The 18,573-nt window shown below is 41.2% G+C and overlaps 1 protein-coding gene across 10 annotated transcripts in view; it reads right to left on the reverse strand.

The window, feature by feature from the left end:
- Nucleotides 1-18,573, reverse strand: part of ZMIZ1 (zinc finger MIZ-type containing 1) — a 337,415-nt gene that overhangs the window by 15,217 nt on the left and 303,625 nt on the right. For 7 of the 10 annotated variants that reach the window (XM_059851282.1, XM_059851278.1, XM_059851277.1 and 4 more), the window contains 11 exons: nt 17,024-17,222; nt 15,741-16,031; nt 13,556-13,738; nt 11,125-11,299; nt 9,685-9,871; nt 6,256-6,466; nt 4,968-5,073; nt 4,284-4,444; nt 3,910-3,977; nt 2,461-2,529; nt 1,710-1,957 (listed from right to left, as the gene is read on the reverse strand). In XM_059851282.1, coding sequence (XP_059707265.1) covers nt 1,710-1,957; nt 2,461-2,529; nt 3,910-3,977; nt 4,284-4,444; nt 4,968-5,073; nt 6,256-6,466; nt 9,685-9,871; nt 11,125-11,299; nt 13,556-13,738; nt 15,741-16,031; nt 17,024-17,222 — 1,898 coding nt within the window. The remainder of the gene's footprint in view (nt 1-1,709; nt 1,958-2,460; nt 2,530-3,909; nt 3,978-4,283; nt 4,445-4,967; nt 5,074-6,255; nt 6,467-9,684; nt 9,872-11,124; nt 11,300-13,555; nt 13,739-15,740; nt 16,032-17,023; nt 17,223-18,573) is intronic. The other 3 variants (XM_059851280.1, XM_059851284.1, XM_059851281.1) reach the window with 3 other exon arrangements.

Consider the following 18,573-nt stretch of genomic DNA (forward strand, 5'->3'; position numbering starts at 1 on the left):
AGCCATGTAAGAGTACTTCTCAAAGATGTCAGGACTTTGATCAATCATGTAAATACTGCAGAGCCTTACTAATTCTCATTTTGTTAATCTGCAAACTGGATGAGTCTCACAGAACATAGCTGGTCTTGCCTTGCATCAGGAATAATTAATTAGCAGGCAGCTGGAATGTGGTGTTGTAGTACTGAATATTTGTTACGTTTGCAAATTAAACTCCAGTATGCTTCCTGTCAAACCCAAATAAACAAACATAAACCACAGTAGTAATACTACTACTACATTGCTCTGAAGAACTGTTAATCAGAGGACATTATGTAATTGCAATCACTAAGTTTCAGAGCACGTATTGATGGAGAATAAAGATACAAGGCATCATGCCCAGGGACTTACAGCCATGCAGCAGTAAGCCCCTCTCTGCAGCAAGAGTAATGCCACGTGCTGAGGGAGTGACCTGTCAGACATTTAGGATAATCTGGCACACTGTGCTGACATCCCTGTTGCAGGGCAAAACAGGAGAGCAGTGGGGACTCAGGGCTCCAAGGAGCAGTGACTACCTCTGCTACAGGACCCATAGGGGAAGGCAGCAAAATAACAGTCTAGGCAGCAATGCTCACACAAAGCCTAAACCCCACATGTGACGTGGCTATCCTGTCTGCTCCTGAGTATGAGCTGGAAATATGGTGAGGAATAGACAGCTCTGTTCTCAGGCTCTGACTGCACTTCACTCCTACTAAATGGGGGAAAAATATGTGATTCAGTGCTCTTGGCTTTGTTATAGTAATCATTCATCTGTTTGAAAACCTTGTAAGTTTTATCATCTGTCATCAGTTTTGCAGTCACTGGAGCAAATTAACCGTATTTTGCATGCAATCTATATTTTTATTCAACGCCTGCAAAAAGCACATGTATCACCTTGTAATCAATTTGGGGATTCTGATAGTGTGAACAGTTGGTCTTTTCCCAGAGCTGAACTGACTCATATCATGTTACTTGCAAAAGAAACAGTCTCTGGTTTCATGTTTTCAGAATTGCCACTATAACTGAGTTATTCACAACATACCAGTAATTTGAAAGCCTATCTCCATTGCCTGCATTTAGTTCCCTGTTCCTCAATCTGGTAGCACATGGGCAGAGGAACTCAAAAGTAATTTTCTAATGCCAAGGTGTTTGCAAAGCAGCTAAAAGCTCTTTACAAATTGTCCCTTTTCTGGGGGCCTATGGAATGTCACTCACCTGGCCACAATTTAACCTAGTGGCCCAAGTAGCAGGGTTAATGGGTCAGGTTTCCTACTTATGTAGTATCAGATGTTTTCACTTGAGAGTGGAACAGAAGGAAAATGCACAGAAAAAAAAAGCAGAAATATGTCTATTATGACAGGCCATGAATATAGAAGGTAACATACAATGATTCTTGATTCAGGGAGGGCTGCGTGACTATGAATATGACAAGCACCAAATACTTAAAATATTAAATAAAATAATTAAATACTACAATATATAACTAAAATATAATACTTACTAAAATATACATTCCATTGAACAGGTGAGTCTTAACTGAAAAGACTTACACAGAACTTCAGAATTGCAGCCATATCATTTGCTGTCCCCATGCATCACTCTGAGAGGATGCACTGACACACCTGAATCACAAGGCTGACTAAACCACTGAGTGCTAGAGTGAGCAGCTGGGTGCACAAAGCCATAGAACTAACCTTGGTTACCATATTCAGTGGAGTTGTTGCCTCCTGGAGGAGGGGGTAGGGATGGGTAAGGTGACGGGCCAGGACCCAAAGCTGCAATCATCTCCATTACATTTGGCATGATCATCTGGCTTGGACTCATTGTCTTAAATCTTTTTGAGGGAATGCCATCTGGGTCATCTTTGATGTGAATATCTGACTTTATAGGGACTGGCCTCCAACTGCAAGTTGGATCAATGGTAACTTCTTCAAACTCGGAGCTGTAAAATAATGTGAAAATTTAGCATGTAGTTCAATATTTTAAAATAATTCTGCTGAAGTTTCCATAAGAATCTGCATGGTAACCAATGTTCTGAAATGCTCTGGTGTAATGCAACATTAAGATCATTTACTCCTCAAGAGTGTGCAGAAAGCAAACTTAAAAAAAGGCAACCATGAGAACACATTTCTATGTTTATCCACACAATGAAATCCAAACATATCAATGTGGTTTGCCACCTCTGAATCAGAGGGACTGCTTGTAAATACAAGAAAGCGTTTAATCCTCCATTCTGGCTCTTCCCTCCTTCATTGGTGAGGCTGCCATTAAGAGATAATCCAAACAGTATCTACAAAGAAGATGGAAACTGATTCACTGTCACCTGCTCGCCCAAGGTGCCATGCAATGGAATATTGAAGTTCAATCACCAAGATCTACTGTGTGTGACTATCTCAGTACTCATTACCATAACTCCCATTGGATATCAGGAGGGAGATCACTTACTTTTGTATGGCGTTCAGAATACCCCACATATACTGGTCAACCTCCAAGCCCTCCAAGAGAGCAGTTTTACTAAAAAGTAAAAAAAAAAAAAACAAAAACCACAACAAATTTCATGTTAGAATATTGCAAGGGAAAGAATGATTTGAGGAAACAGTTTTAGTTCTACATCTACATTACCAGTATATTTACATCAAATAGATGAGATAAGGATACATCTACTTGTGTGTGTCCACAAGCTGTTCACATTCTTTAAGTAATTTTGTTAGTGAAATACATTGCAAATTTGAAGGATTTTCAAACATAGCAGATCTCTCCTGTGAACATCTGTTCAGTTAGCACTATTTTTTTAAAATTAGATCTTTCTCTTTTTTCGAAGTCCACAGTACTATGGCTGCAAAGCAACTAAGTGTTACAGCTACTCAAGATCAGCACAGATGGGGACAGAACAAAACAAAACTGGAAATGATTTAGCTATGTAGACACTTAGATCTGAATGCAGGTGCTCATGCTCAGAGACAGAGGACAAAAATTTAGCCTAGATGCGTGAATACATGAATTAAGAAGGCAAGATAACCAACTCTCATTATATTTTTAGCCAAATATAGAAGACAGAACAGATCTGGGCAGTTTGGAGAAAGCACTTGTGTGTTAGGGCAGAGATCAGCCATGGACAGTAATGGAAACAAGCTCGTCTCCAGCCTGCCATGTCCTCAGAACAGCCAGAATGGGCAATCCCCACTGCTGTTTGTACCTAACACTGGCTAGCAGAGCAATGACCCGACAGGACACTTGTGCAGAGCCAGGGCCAGCTGTTACAGCCACAGCTGCTGGAGCTGAAGAGCCCTGGCTCGCTAGCTGAGGCTGGAGCCTGCTCCCAACCCTGTGCACGGAGAATAGGAGGTGACAGACACTGAACTGGCCTGCAGATGTTCCACTGGGTTTTCTGCCCAGTTAAACACAAGGATGGACAGTCCATAACCACTTCCAAGTTCTTCTTCCATTTTTTCTGCAGTGCACTAACTCATTTGTCAAAACATTAGCTTGAAATTATACCAAGATATCCATACCTCTTTTTCTCTAAGCAACAACTCCAGATTTTGCTCCTTGGAAATCTTTTACCTTTTTTTTTTAAATTAGCCTTATTCTGGATTGCAGCTATCTACCTTATCAATGTAAATATTTGAATGTCTTTTGAACCCTGCACAACCCATGGATGATCTGTAATGAAATCTTGTGAGGAAATATCTTGTTATATGTTTTTAAATTTCTAATAATCCAGGGTGGTAAAATATTGCAGGAATTTTCATCAGACTTTATGCTCTTTAAGTAAATGTGATATATAACCTTATTTCCTAGAACTTTCTTCTTCTCTCCTTCAGGATGTTAAATATGATCTGAATTTGGTCAAATTGTGTACAACTGCATTTTATGTTGTATGGATGCACTTACTTGCATACTGGACACCGCCAAGTTCCTCTTTCACAGTTCAGTTGCAAGTAAGATTCCAGATCAAAGCACTAGGTATCAGAAAAAAACAAAAAAGGAAAAAAAACAAACCAGACAAAACAAAAGGAAACAAAAGGAAAATACTGTATTAAATGAAGTAGTTAGACAAAAGTAAAACTGACATGAAAAAAGCCTCCTAGCACCAGAGCTAAACCAAACAGCTTACTTTTCTCCTCTACATTAAACATCATACTTAACTATTAAGTTAACTATTGAGGCTTACAGACACAAATGCCTTGTATTAGGTGCTCCCACACTGAAGGCACTGTACCAATACGTGGCTGAGGGAGCCCTGCCAGGCACTGGCACCCACTCACTTGTACATGCTTGCAGTCGTGACCCCTGGCTGGGAGCTGGATCCGCCGGAATGTGATTGGACACTTGAGAGACACTTTGATAGCAGTCTGCTCCACACCATCTTCCCCATTTAGTGTTGCATTGCCAGAGGAAGCTGCTACGCTGCTGAAGTTCCTCTTGACTGTTTGGGAAGAAGGTGAGAAAGCACAAGTGTAACACAGAAATCTGAAATTTCTTCAACATTTAAGAAATGACTTCAACATCTAAGGGACAATTGAATGAACAATATGCCCACACAGGTGTCTTCTGAGTAATTTAGAACATTCTCCTGAACTGAAAAACCATCACACATGCATATCAGCTATATTCTTAATCAAATTAAGTGTCATACAAGCACCAAAAGCAGCCCTAGTTAAATAAAAAAATAATCTTTCTTTATTGGTGAGTCAAAGACAAATATGGGGGGAAAACCAGAGAGATTATTCTAGAATAGGACAGTCCTCTTTAGTAACTAAGCTTGTGTCCTTGAAACTTTTTTACCTCCACCCAAATAGCCATTCATCTATCCACATCATTTTCTGCAAATTCCTTAAGTACAGCTTAAGGTTATCAGCAAACAAAAGTAAATCTGGTGTAAAGATAGCTTATCACAACTGAACATAGACATTCTGGGAAATCATCATCCCCACAAGAGGCATACTCACTCTTGGTGATACAATGTTCTGCTGGGAGGAGGCGTTTCTTTAGTAGACCTTGGAGTACGGAGCGAACCGATGGCCGGTGCACCAACTGCAACACGAACAAGTGCGACTGCAAGGAAACACCTTTTGTTAGGAAGAGAACCCAACACACAGGTTAAATGTTTGGGAGTGTTAAATGCACTCCCAGCTGCACTCTTCCCTTGGACACAGTTTCTGTGAGAGCCTGAGGCTTAAACATAAAAGCTGGTTCTGCTCTGCTGAGCACACATGCTCACTTATGGATATTCTGCACACTGTGCAGTTGCTCCATGCTAAATGTATAGAAGAGCTTTAAAAAAGCAAGGATTTTCTGCATTTTCTCCCTCCTTAATATTCAGTATACGTACAGCTGACATATAAATCTCTGACTTCAGAGTTTATTTTTAAAACCCTGGACAGCCTAGCCTACCTGCCTGCCCTCAGACTACGTTGGAAGTTGTGAAAACAATTTGCAGCTGATGTGCCTGGAATCAGCTGAATCTTCTTACCCAACACAGAGCTCATTGTGGATTCACAGGATGCTGCCCCCTGCTCTTTGCCACCAGATAAATGACATTATGCAGGGAAACATCCGTGTGAAGTAAAGAAAAATGGGTGGATGGCTTCTTGTCAAAGTGCCTCACACCATGACCTTGTGAGAGCTAGCAGCTTGCTTTATTGTCAGTGACAAGAGAGCAGTCAGAAGCTCTGACTGGATTTGCAGAACAGTCTGCATTAAAAATACAGTACTCATCCCCGAGAGTAACTAACCCATGGAAAAGGAGAAAGGGGAAAGCTGAATGGTCTAGATTGCATCTTTGAATATGAGTTTTTCATCTGAAAAGGTACTGAAAATTCATCACCAGCACCAATGTTGATGTTTTCACAACAAACCAAAGACCGTTTAATACACTGTGTAAATGAAATTAGTACCATCAACAGTCTTCATTGCAATCATCTACTTCTACATCAAAAGACTTCAGCCAGCCCCTTGTTACACAGGCACACATGAGAAGGTCGGACATAAAATTGCCTCCCCTAGACCATGAACCTTGTCAGAGACATTGGAAGGACGCCACTACATTCTGCAACAATTAAGCAGCAAAAATTTCCATATTAGCACTCTGTGTCAACATCATTAAGTAAAAACCTTACCAGAAAGAGGCATAAAAAAAATGAGAGTAAGGCTCTTCCAGCTAAGGCAACATTTGCAAACTGCTGTAAATAGCAGAGTCAGCATCAGCAGCTGCAGCCCTGGGCTCGGTGTACTTACACAACAGCACGCTGTGACTGTAATCTGAATGGTGTTTCTCCCTGGCTGGCAGACGTGCTTTAGGTGCAGAGGTTTATGAGATGTCTTGTTGTCACCACGTTCGATGGTAAGCGGGGTTGCATTAACGCTGACCTGGACTGAAGCTGGCCAGTTTGTGTTCATTTGTCTGTCTTCATGGTGATAGCACTTAAACTGCAATTCCAAGTCAGACCTGCACAACATCCAATAAATCTTCCTTTAATTTTGCTTTCACACTGCATAGGGTGGTGGTTTTTATGCTAGGAACATTTTTCTTGATCAATCGGATTATTTTTCTTGAATTATTGCCATTAAGAATATAACATACTTCCTTCATAAAAGCCCTGAACAAAAGCAAGTAATGATGAATTAACGATGCCAGCATGCCCCCAGGTTGTTCCTATTTTACACTTATAAAGGACTTCTCAAGGAAACTCCAACCTCTTTGCAAACCCAGACCATGGAGTGATCCTGCAGAAAGAAGAATGTCAACAGCGGGTAGGTCCTTCCTGTGTTAGGAGTTAAGAAAGGGGAAGCAACATGCTGCAAAGGTTGTGCTGGAAGTCTGGATTCTTCACTACCTCAGAGCACTCAAGCATTTGAATGAATGCAGGTCAGACAAAATACAAATGCAGCTAATCCTGACTTAGAACAAGTAAATCAACTAAGATAAAATGGCCCCTATATCTTACTCCCCACCAAAATCAGCTTCTGTCATTCTAAATTAACATGGCTGTGGACTAAATCTATCCAATTTAGACCTTCTTTCAGGGCATGAATTCCTCCCACCTCCCCTATAATAACTTCCACTCACTATTTAGCTCCTCAGAAATTAGTTCTATAACACCTTCAAAAAATGAAAAGGCTGAGATTAAGTTAATTAAAAATTAAGTGGGTAGAGACTATGACTTTAGTTTCATAAATGTATGTTAACCTTGTGTTAGGAATGAGTAATTTCAAGAAGAAATTTAAAAGAACACAGAAAACTGAACTGAAATGTCAGAATTCTGCTGTTCTTGACAGCAAAAGACAGCTCAAAGTTTATTGTGCTAACTTTAAAATCTACGTTCCTGAACAATCTTATGTTGCCTGAAAGAAGATATCTTTGTAAGATCCAAGAGGAGCAGCTCATTCAGGAGATTAACACCCTAATTGCCATTTTCCTTACAAAGACTTCAATCTGACTCAACATCATCTTTTCTGGATTCCAAAACATCAAGATTTAGCAGTGGACACAAACATGTGGGTTTTTTAAAAAGAAAGTTATAGAATACAAATTACCCGACCTTTCAACATAAGCCATCCCCATGAAGTCTTTTCAGGCTTTTTTCATTGTTTTATTAACCATTTTGTGAAAGCTCACTCTGCAAGTTCCACTCAGTTTCTTACCTCAGGAGAGCACAGCACAGTGGTCCTGGAGGGAAGCAAGCCTTGGTAGCTCTGATATACAAGGCAAGCAGGCGAGGTGAGCAGGCCTGCTGAGTGTCACAGTGGTGACAGACCTCAGGAGAGCCCCGTGTCCTCAGCACACAGCGTCTCCACCATGGGACATTGTTAACAGCACGGCAGTGTGAACACTGAACCAGCTTCAAGGAGACTTTTTCCCTGCCTTCAACCTTTCTGTTTCTCGTAACCATGAAAGGTTCCCATGGGGAGAAACATACCTGCATTACTATTCATTATGGGTGTACACGTGAGAGGTTCTGCCGAATATTTTAACTAGCAGAAAAATATTGAGAATTGGCTCGGTTCCACCATTCTCTATAAAAACCAAAATCCATCCACACATGTGACTAATTCATTTTTCTGGCATCCATCCAGTCCTGAGCTTAATGTGAAATGACTTCATTACAGGACTATCCGTTCTCCCCACTGTTAACAGGCTTTTCAAAACAGCAGACCTGAGCACAGTTTACCTATGAGTCTTCATTAAAATAAGTTTAAATAAAGGCTATGTGTTTGGTGAGTGAAGGAAGAAAGAGAGAAGAGATATTAAGAAACAGCCTCATGCCTCAGTGCAGCGCTATAAATCTACTGAATGAGCCAGCACAATCCCCAGTAGTGATTACTTATTAATAAGAACTGGCAAATAACTGCCAAAACTCCCTGTGCTGCGAGTACTCCATGATAATGAAATGCAAGTAAGCAATAACTGACCTCAGAGTTAGGTGTTAATTATTGGATGTGGTCTGCCTGCAATCTCCCTCCCTCCCAACCCCCAGGCTCCCTCAGGGCACAGGGGCACTGCGGTAGCAAGGAGTCCTGCATCCTGCATCAAGCCTCAGCTTTAGAGCCAGAGTCTGTCCCGGGCCAGGGAAGTGAGCGCATCTCTCTGCCCACCTCACACTCTCCACACCAGGAAAACACAAGTCTCCAGTGGAATCCAGTGAAAGGGAAGAAGATTCTCACAGGAAAAAAAAACCTCTGAAGTTACACCTGTGAGCAACTTTGATGTGAGATCCCAAGCAACTAACCAGCCTCCTCAATACACACAGAAAGGCTCAGACAATGCAGGGTTTATCCTGCCTCAGCCAGGATAAACACAGAGATGCTTTCTGAGAAAAACCAAACCAGGAGACAAAATTATTCTGTAGTATTTGAAAATATATAAATCTAAGAAAAAATTAAGGCCCTGATTGTCATTTGATCTAAGGTCCTTCCATGAACATGGTGCAACCAAAACATACCCCAGAATCACTTATACAGATCTACATAAAATACAAGAAAGTACCACCAAGGAAAAATATTCCTCTCTGCTGGAAATGAGATTTTGCTGTAAGTGAAAACCAGAAGCCTTTGTATGAGGAAAGCTATGCTCTCACATTTCTGAGCTGTGCTTACTTGTGGAGTCAGAGAATAGGGGAATTTAGGAAGTTTACTTGTGACGTTTGGAGGATTCAAGCACTTGTCTTTCAAAACGATTTTACTAAGCCTCTAAATTGGGTCCTTACTCTTAGTGGGTTATTTCTTCATTATCAGATAACTCTGCACTATTTAATTTAGGCATAAACTCCAAGAGCCCTGCAGAGCTACTCTTGCATCAAACATTTCAGACGTCACAAAGCACCTCTGGGACTTCAGATTCCCACATGGAAGTTTGTAGTGGTGTGGGTCAGGGACAATCCCACTCCTGTTCCACCCAGAGCAGAAAGGATGCAATGGTTGCAGTGGTTTTTCAGACACTGCATGCAATGACCTATCAGAAAGGACATGCAATACCTGTAAAGCATTTTAGAACGTGTTGTCTCAGGAAAATGACAGGTGAGAGTGCCTGCGAGTTGGAAGGACATTCTTCCTATGCAGGCTACAATTTCTGAAGTGAAATTCCTGGCAAACCTAAGAGCAGTGCCTGTAGCCTGCCACTCCTCCCTTAGGGAATGCCTGACTCCCTTGCAGCAGGGCTGAGCTTACCTCCACATCAGAGTCTGGTGCACGGTGGGCCGCAGGTGAAAGACGTGGTTGCTGACAGCCAGGTTGTGCTCCAGCCGGAAGGGCTCCAGGACAACGCCGTCCCGGACAGGGAACGTCAGGCGCAGCTCGTCGTTGTGGTTGGCTGGGATCGAAGAGGGAGAGAAAGTGTGAACTTTCCCTTTAGCATCTGCAGTGCAACAATAATGTGTGTATTTATACAGAATAGTAACAAATGCACAGTGATCTGATACTGGCTCTAACTTAGCAGGCTCACACACACAGAAAAATACAACCCAAAGTAACTCTATCGTCTAACTGATACAAGTGACAAGGGTCAAACTGAGCCTCTTCTATTGTCACCTGCTGCACATTAGGGCCGTAGCATTCCAGCCACCACAGAAACCAGGCATGGCAAGAATTCCTGGTTTTTATTACAGGATAAGCTCTGTGTCCCAGCTTACTCTGTTGGCAGAAGATTGAAAACAAATCTCTTAATAATGTCAAACTGTGATAATGTTTGTTTTCCCTGCTTTGAACGGGGATCAACATTACCCAATTAGTTTCAACAGTTTCATCAGCTGAAACTATGTGATGACCAGACACTGGTAATCAATTACTATCTGAGCCCATAAAATGAGATTTTGAGGTAACTTACAGCTGATCTATGAAGTCCAAATGGCTTTAAATCCTGTGTTCTTGCCCAAATAATACTGCAGCCCATCTTCTTCTACTTGATTTTTCAGCTATCCTGCACTCCAGAGCTGCAAAGTGCTAATGCAGCAGCAGTTATTTTATAGAAAACATAAGGTTCTCCCAGCTCCCTAGTAAATGATAGCTCCTATTGTTCATCAGTCACTTCAAAACCTCAAACAACTCATGCTAGTATTCAGTCAGAGAGATCTTGTTATTCCTGCCCTGTTCCCAGCCAAGTGTAGCTGTGAAGTTGAGTGGCTTTGAAAGGAGCATATATCAATTTCTGGCACTGTACTGAATATTCCTAAGAAGCCTGTATGGATCACAATAGAGACACTGCTATAAATATTCACATTTTATCCTACTCTGCAGTGTTGTTCAATGAATGGCTTTGCCCTTGAACAAAACAGCCCAAATGGAAGTTCATACAATAAACAAGCCTACAAAGCACACACGACAAAACCCAAAATCAAGTGTTTTCTCCTCAGGAAGCATATTAAAGGAATAAAATCCTTACAAGTTTAACCTGGAAGAACTTTTCTGATATTCTATTTTAGAAGAGCATAGCAGTCTTTATTCTGTCCATTGGCCCAAGTGAGCCTACACTGTGCATGCCATCTATTACCACTTAACAACTCCAGCCTCTCCCAGAGCAGCAATCAGAGCTACTTTCCAGACTCTGAAATGCATTTGGCAGAGAACAGAGGAACAATAAATGACTGTGGGGGCATTCTGTTTGCTACTCACTTGGAGGTGGTGGTAAAGCATTGATATTTGGTTTAATGTCAGGTGGGAATGGTGGTTTGACATCCTGGTTAGGTGACAGGTATGGAGGAATATTGCTCCCTGGTGTCATGGGTGGCGTGGGGTTTCCTGGAACAGGTGAATGAGGGTAATTTGCCACAGGTACAGGCCTTGATGGCTAGAAAATAAATAACATCACATTGTTATTGCAGCCTTGAAGTAAGAACAATAAGCCTTGTGAACAGCACTGTTATCAAATATCAAAGACAACAGACAAGGGAGGGAGGCCCCTCTGTTTCTGGAGAAGCAACCACAGCATATCCCACGAGGCCTTCAGGGAAGAGGCACACTAGGAGAGCAAAGCAGGAACTGAAACCAGCAGACCAGCCAGCTTAACTCAGGCAAAGACCAGATACAAGCAAGGCTGCTGAAAGGTTTACTGTGCTCTTCTGAATGCTCTCTTTCCAAAACCAACCAGCCATTTGCTTGTTTCTCCACAGAGCCACAGCCCACCCAGCCCTTTGTATCCCTCTGCCTTCCTCCCAAAATAGCCCCAGTGCACAGAAGTCTACACAGAAAAACCCAAAACAAACAAACAAATCTAAAGACACACCATTAGCTAGTCTGTGTTCTTTCTACTTCCATCTACCCTTTTTTCCACCCTTGTTCAACTCCTCTACTCAGAATTAAAGCTCTGGGGGTCAGGGGAGGTTTTTTAGTCTGTGCACCTACAATTTGATTCTGTTCCTAGTTTGCTGCTAGCTAAGACAAACTGATAGAAAAAGGACAGCTAAGTATGAATAGTAGCTATGTATTAAAACACCTTTGCTTTGTCTTTTATAATTAAGGAGACAGTTACAGTCAACAGAATAAACCAATAACCCTGACGTGAAGGAAGCTGACATTAAACAGAACTGCAACTGCATGGCTCATGTACCATAAGCAAAAACACAGGAGAGTGTCAGAAAATTAAAATCTTTACAGACAGCCCAAGCACTGCGACTTCAAATCTGATTCTGTATCTAAATGCTGCTCTGCTAACCTAAGATACTTGAGACTTAAACATTCAGGTTTCCAGCCATCTTTGGTTTTTATATTTGACACACACAGTTACTATCTACACAATCTCTACAACTCAAAGGTTCAGGTTTTGTTTGTAGAATTTCCCCCCTAACCAGGATAATTTGCCTTTTTAACAAGATCTGGTTTTTCTAACTGTTTCCAGAGCAGTCAATATTTGAATACAATACAGGGGATTCATTGTAAAGAAACAAATTTCCTGTCAGAGGTACCTAAACAAAAAACTTAAACCCCATATAAAATAAATGTACATAAAATATGTTTAAAAATCTGTCACATAAAATTTGACAGAGATCTTCTGCAGTTACTTTAGCATAAGTGACTGCACTGGAATTATTATACAGAGGATCTGTCTGTTCCTCATGTTTTTCCTGACAGTGAACTGCAAAAGCTGTCATGATCCAACAGGCATTTCTTTGGGTACCACAGTGGACAGCATAGTTGCACACAGAACAGATGCTCTACAGAAAAGGCTTTTGCTTTCCCTCTTGTTTTAATGGTGTTTTCTGTGTGAATCATACCAAACAACTCCAATTCAACAACAATGTGCAAGATAGATTCTTTCAGCCTACATTCAAATTCAGAATGTAGTACAGATACTTCAACAGCTAATGCTTTAAGCAGGTCAGAAGATCAATGGTCCTCCCATTTTTATACTCACTGGAGTACCTGTGTGCAACAGATCATTTGTGTGCATTTCAAAGGCTGTATACCTCAGCAGGCCCTCACTGCAACTCATTTTGGAGAATATGAAGTGCTCAAGATGGATCCATAAACAGGTTTTAGGCAACATTTTAACAACTCTAGTTCTTGCCCAAAATCAGCAGCACAGAGGGAGAAGACAGAAAAAAGGAGGACGAGGTTGGAAAAAGTCACAGAAACTTCAGTTCAAGGATGAAACCTGCAGCTGTACCACCTTTTAAGTTTGGCCTGGCTTAATCCAACAGTGACCACTGTAGGTCCAAAACTGGAATGCTGCAATGTGGAACTTGTTTATAACAAATTTCCATACTTGCATTCTTGCAGGGGACCATGAATAGGTGAAAACATTACACCTGAATCCCATTAGGTACTTCTGTTTACAAGCTATTTTTAAAGCAAGCCCAACATTTTCTTGTAAAAGCCTCTAATGAGCTGCAGCAACATTTAATTTTCTTTATGAACTGCTCTGAAGTTGCAATGCAACCTGGCGGATTGACTTGATTCTGTGATACCCAAAACAGTGGTAAAAACCTGGTGCTTTTTTCTCTCTTTCCCTAAACTACATAAAAGCAGTATCCATGAAACCATTAACGTGACTTCATTAATAAATGGCCACCAGAGCAGAGCAAGACAATAATCTCAGAATTCCTACCTTGTAATACTGCCCCATGTTGACTGTTGGAGGAGGGTACTGCCCTGTGTTTTGCTGGCTTGGCATCCTCTGTCCAGGGTAGTTGGGCGATGTGAGGGGTCTCGGAGGGTTGGGAGTGGGGTACTGACCAGGCTGGTTTGGAAACTGGCTATTTGGTCCATACTGCTGGTTTCCATAATTCGGCTGTTTCAGGGATGCAAGAACACAAAGCCATGTTTTGTGCAAGCAGCTTTCTTGTATGAATTATTAGCATACATTCAGAAGCACAATCAAAACAAACAAAACCCTTCAGATGAATACTTCATAAAAGCATAAAAATCTTGCAAACCAAAGGGGGGGTAAGACACACACACTCATCCTTGTAACACTGTCAGAGGGCACTGTGCTTGAAGAAACCAGAATTACAACCAGATGCAAAGTTCACAAAATTTCTGTGTTTTAGTAAGTGCTACCACACCCAAGCCTGGGGCTCCTTTTTCAGATGTAGAATGGAGGCACAAAAAGTTAAATAAATAAATAAATAAATAAATAAAACCCTGGAAGGGACAAGAGCACAGAAGATGTGTTGTCCACTCCTGCCTTTTCAATCCAACTGCTCTGCTGGCCCCTTGCCAGAGTGTTCAGCAAGACTTTAACAGCTAAAGAGAAGTTCTTAATAGCCATAAGCACTTTGCTAGTGCTAGCTAAGACTGCCCTGTGGTTTTGGAATTGAAGTAATGAAAATTGGAACTCCAAAGGTAGTAGAATGTCAGTGTGAAAAATAATGATAAGATGTTTCCGTAAATGAACCCTTCAATAAAAAATAGGCAAGTATCATCTGCAAAATTCCAGCCCAACAAACATGCAACATTTATGGCACTGTTCAGAACTGACTTGTTGGAAACATGAACATATTCACTTACAATGAAAAACCTGATTCTAAAGCAGCAAAAAGAGATTTAAAGTCATCCTTAAAACATGAAATCTGAAAAATCATGTGAACAAGCTACATTTTGTGTTTTCCTAACTTGTAAATAAGTTCTCCTCAGAGAAGCAACTCCTGCAAAAGCACATCCTTTTTTTATTTCTGATAAGTTTTTTATTTAGAAAAAACATAGTTTGCAGAGCAGGAAAGAAATATAGTTCTGTAGAGTAGGCAGAAATGTTTTCTGTATTTTCTGCATGCCACAGTCCTCTTTGCTGTGCAGTTTCTAGAAACTCTTAGTACCGTAATTATTGCCAGGGCAGTATCATAATATTCAGATCTCTACACCTGCTGCTGAAGTCTCAGCTGAATACAGAATTTCACCAGGAAATGATCTCTGAAGCTACTAAGTGATGGCTAGATTTGTAAAAACATTTAGGTGTGCATAGGTGCTGGGAGCTGCTGGAATTCTAAAAAGCCTCTACTGCCCAATTCATACTAACTTGAAGAATAAAACACATCGGTGCCTTTAAATTCAAAAAGCTCATTTGTCTCCATCTTCAGTTTTCTAAATTTCTCTAAAAATTCGACCCAAAGTATTTTGCCCTGTCATATTACAAGTCACTGGCAATGTAATTTTGCCTATAAAGCCATTCAGATCTCCTGTGGCAGCATGGGACCTTATCACACTCCACAGAAGCTGCTATTAGATAAATGCTGACACAGAGGGATTTGAGTTCAATATTATTTATATTCATCTTAGTGACTATGAAAATCAACACTCAAAAAGTTTGGAAAACAAACTAAAAAATGACTGCTATTACTACTGGTGTTACAGTACAATGTCTGTCCTGTATTTAATTAAAAAAATAAAACCAATCAAGAAAACACAGATCTGTTATCTACTGGGCTAAAATGAAGTATTTCACCCTCAGTGTCTCTTCTTAGAAACACATTGTTTAACACATTAAAAGACTCCATTCATGTGATGGAACCCCACTTAAAATCTATAAAGTCAGCATGAGAATCTTAGAATGATATTCTGGTTTGGGGCCTTTCTTGGACCTAATGACCATCATATGGACTAACAAAGTAAAGGTTAACCTGAATACTTTAGAAGCTAAAAAGGAAGAGCTGCTTCTGCTAATATTTTAATGGCTGCACTCCTACCAAGGCTGGAACAAAGATGCACCAATCTTAGAGGGATGTGCACCACACCTTACCCAGTATGTTGCAACTGGCAAAAGAACAGTGTTCACAAAAGACCATTTATTTTATTACCTCTCCTGGGTATGGTCTCTTTATGCCCTGTATAGGCAAAGACTGGGGGCGTGGGCCTGGATAGGCCTGCTGAGGCATCCTCTGCCCATGGGTGCTGAAGGGGCTCATTCCAGGAGGCCGAGGCTGGTTCATGCCCATGGGTGGCCCGCTCATGCTGGAAGGTGTCATTCCTGCTCCCATGCTTGCTGGGTTCATGTTGCCTGGCATAGAAGCAGGACCACGAGGACCAGGCTGGTTCATAAACTGGTTGTTGTAAGCCTGAGTTGGACCCATCTGGAAAGAGGAACAAACCTTCAACGGAAGAAGAAGAAAAAAAAAAAAAGAATAAAATGCGACATGCATTTATAAAATGGGAAGGAGGAGCTGAACATGCTTTTGGGGAAGGGAAGAAGGGGAGGATTTATGTCGCATTTTCCTTCAATGGTCTCTAACATTTGATGGGCGGTGAAGTTATTTGTAATAAAAATCCAACTGGAATTGCAAAAGGCATAAGAATGGAAGACAGATGTAAGCCTAAGGTGAGAAATTAATTGTTTCAACTGGCTGGTCTAGTAATGTAAGGTAACAGGTTAGGATGTTGGCTGTGCAAATAGAGCACGATACCACAGTTCCTAAGACCTTGTGCTTTTCATCACCTGGCATATGAACTCTTATACTTCAGAACTCAGAGAAGTACAAAAGGTTAGGAAGAAAAACCTGAATTGATCAAGCCCTTGTTTATTTTAAGAAAAAATTATTCCATGACATCATAACACACTAGAAGTTATGGATCACTGGAAGTGCACATCTCACACAGCTGCCCATATAGACAACATTGTTACAAACCAAATCTCTCCTCTATTGTTGTTTCCCTGTTTGAAGGGAAAAAACCCAAATAACCAACTGCAGTTAGCAAAATAAACAATTGTCTGAGAGCTACAAAACCTATTGCAAGATTCTAGAACATTTCACTAGGTACTCAAATTTAGAGGGCAAAGACAGCAATAATGTATCATGTCAGATGCAGCTGTGAGAAATCTTCCATTATTTTCAAGAGGCAACCCTTAAACGACAAAATACAGTTGGGCAAGTTTTATTGGGAAAAACAAGGGGACTGACTCATACCTACATACACACATTCCAGCAGTTTCTCATAAGCACTTCTAACCATGCTCATGCACCAAAACAACACCAACAAAAAAAATACAGTGGGCACCCTAACAAACACAACAGTGAGGAGGAAGCCAATTCCCTGTAATGGTCCAGATCAGGCAGGTATGAAGACATAAGGGTTACTCTCTTACCGGTCCATACTGGTTCATGTCCTTATTCTGTGTTTCCTGAAGGGCTGCCACAGTGGCTGTAGCGGTAGCTGTTGCTGTAGCAGCTGCAGCTGCAACTGCAGCAGCCGCAGCAGCTGCAGCTGGCTGGGTGAAATCAGCTGGTGGCCTCGTGTGGGGGGGGATCCCCATTCCTGCAGGGGTATTTGGGCCTCCAGGGTAACTAACAGGGAAGAAGAGAAAGGAGAAGAGAATTAAGACGTGCCTGGTGGGTTTTGTTTTGAATGGTGGTGCAATCCTCACCTGGAACTATTCCAAAAGCACATATCAATGCCTAATGAAAGCCAGCAGGCCAGGTCATTAGGTGTGTACAGCAGATATGGATTGCATCTACCGGTTACACCTGCCACCCAGGTGCAACAGTCATAGGGCTGCCACTGGGATCGCAAGGCATTGCCAGCAGTCATTTTGGGGGCAGTGAACTTTGCAGCTCTGTAGCTTCCTTCAAAGTAGAGCTGAACTGCTGAAAGTAAATGCTCTTTTCCTCAGTAGTGTAGGGGCAAATGCACAGGAGCAGGAACAGCAAACTTCCTCCAAGACAGCACATTAATCTGCCTCAGCGGTGAATTATGGCAAGTGTTCAAGATATCATAAAAGCATTTCTCCCTGAACCTTAGCACAAAGGCCAGGAGAGACCCAATGCAATCGACTCCACTGGATCCCACACTGTGTGTTCTGCAGTTCCTGCCCATCTCTTCTACTGGTCCTGAGATAAACCTAGCTAAGCCAAACCATGCTTTTCCCACTTCAAATTATCAAATATCTTTATAAATATGGGCCAATATAGTGTGCCCATTTTAGAGATGCTAATACAAAGCTGAAAAAAACCTTTTGGCTTGTTCAAGGTCACTCAGTAGATCAGTGGCAGAGATGAAGGAAGAGATAAACTCTCTCTCTCTAAGCTTATATTCTTCACAGTAGACTGCCTATGCTAGCAGCAGCAGTCTCTTCTGCAGCCTTTGCACTTGCACCATAAATAGTGGTTTCAGTTAAGTGCCCTCACCATCCCTGTTTACAAACTATAGGCACAGAAAGTCAACATGTAACTAATGCCAGGCTATTACTTTTGGATTATATGACTAATGCAGCATTTATTCCCCCAAAATAAATACACAACGCCACCATATTTTTTAACAAACATCTTCATTACCAATTCTTTTTAAATTCCTGCTGTGGAGTAAGTCTTTGGGCAGAAATATTCTGTTGCATAGCAAACTACTTTGCCCAGCACTCAAGCTTACTCTTCCATATGCACGTAAAAATTATACCATCAATACCTTTCACATCCTGGCCTTATTAAATGTTAATCATTCCTAAGCCTGTGGTCTGTTTAACAATCTCTCTTAATTAAAACTTTATTTTGGGGGTTTATTAGAGCTAATTGATTGACCTAAGCCATTTCCATTTACTGCGATGAATTTCTCTGCAGTTTGGGTAGCTGATTTCAAAAGCTGTAAAAGCAGTGTGTGCTTCAGATAACCAGCAAAAAATAGCTTCAGAGACTTTATATATAA

This window comes from Haemorhous mexicanus, chromosome 7 (assembly GCF_027477595.1).
Source record: "Haemorhous mexicanus isolate bHaeMex1 chromosome 7, bHaeMex1.pri, whole genome shotgun sequence".
Lineage (NCBI taxonomy): Eukaryota > Metazoa > Chordata > Aves > Passeriformes > Fringillidae > Haemorhous > Haemorhous mexicanus.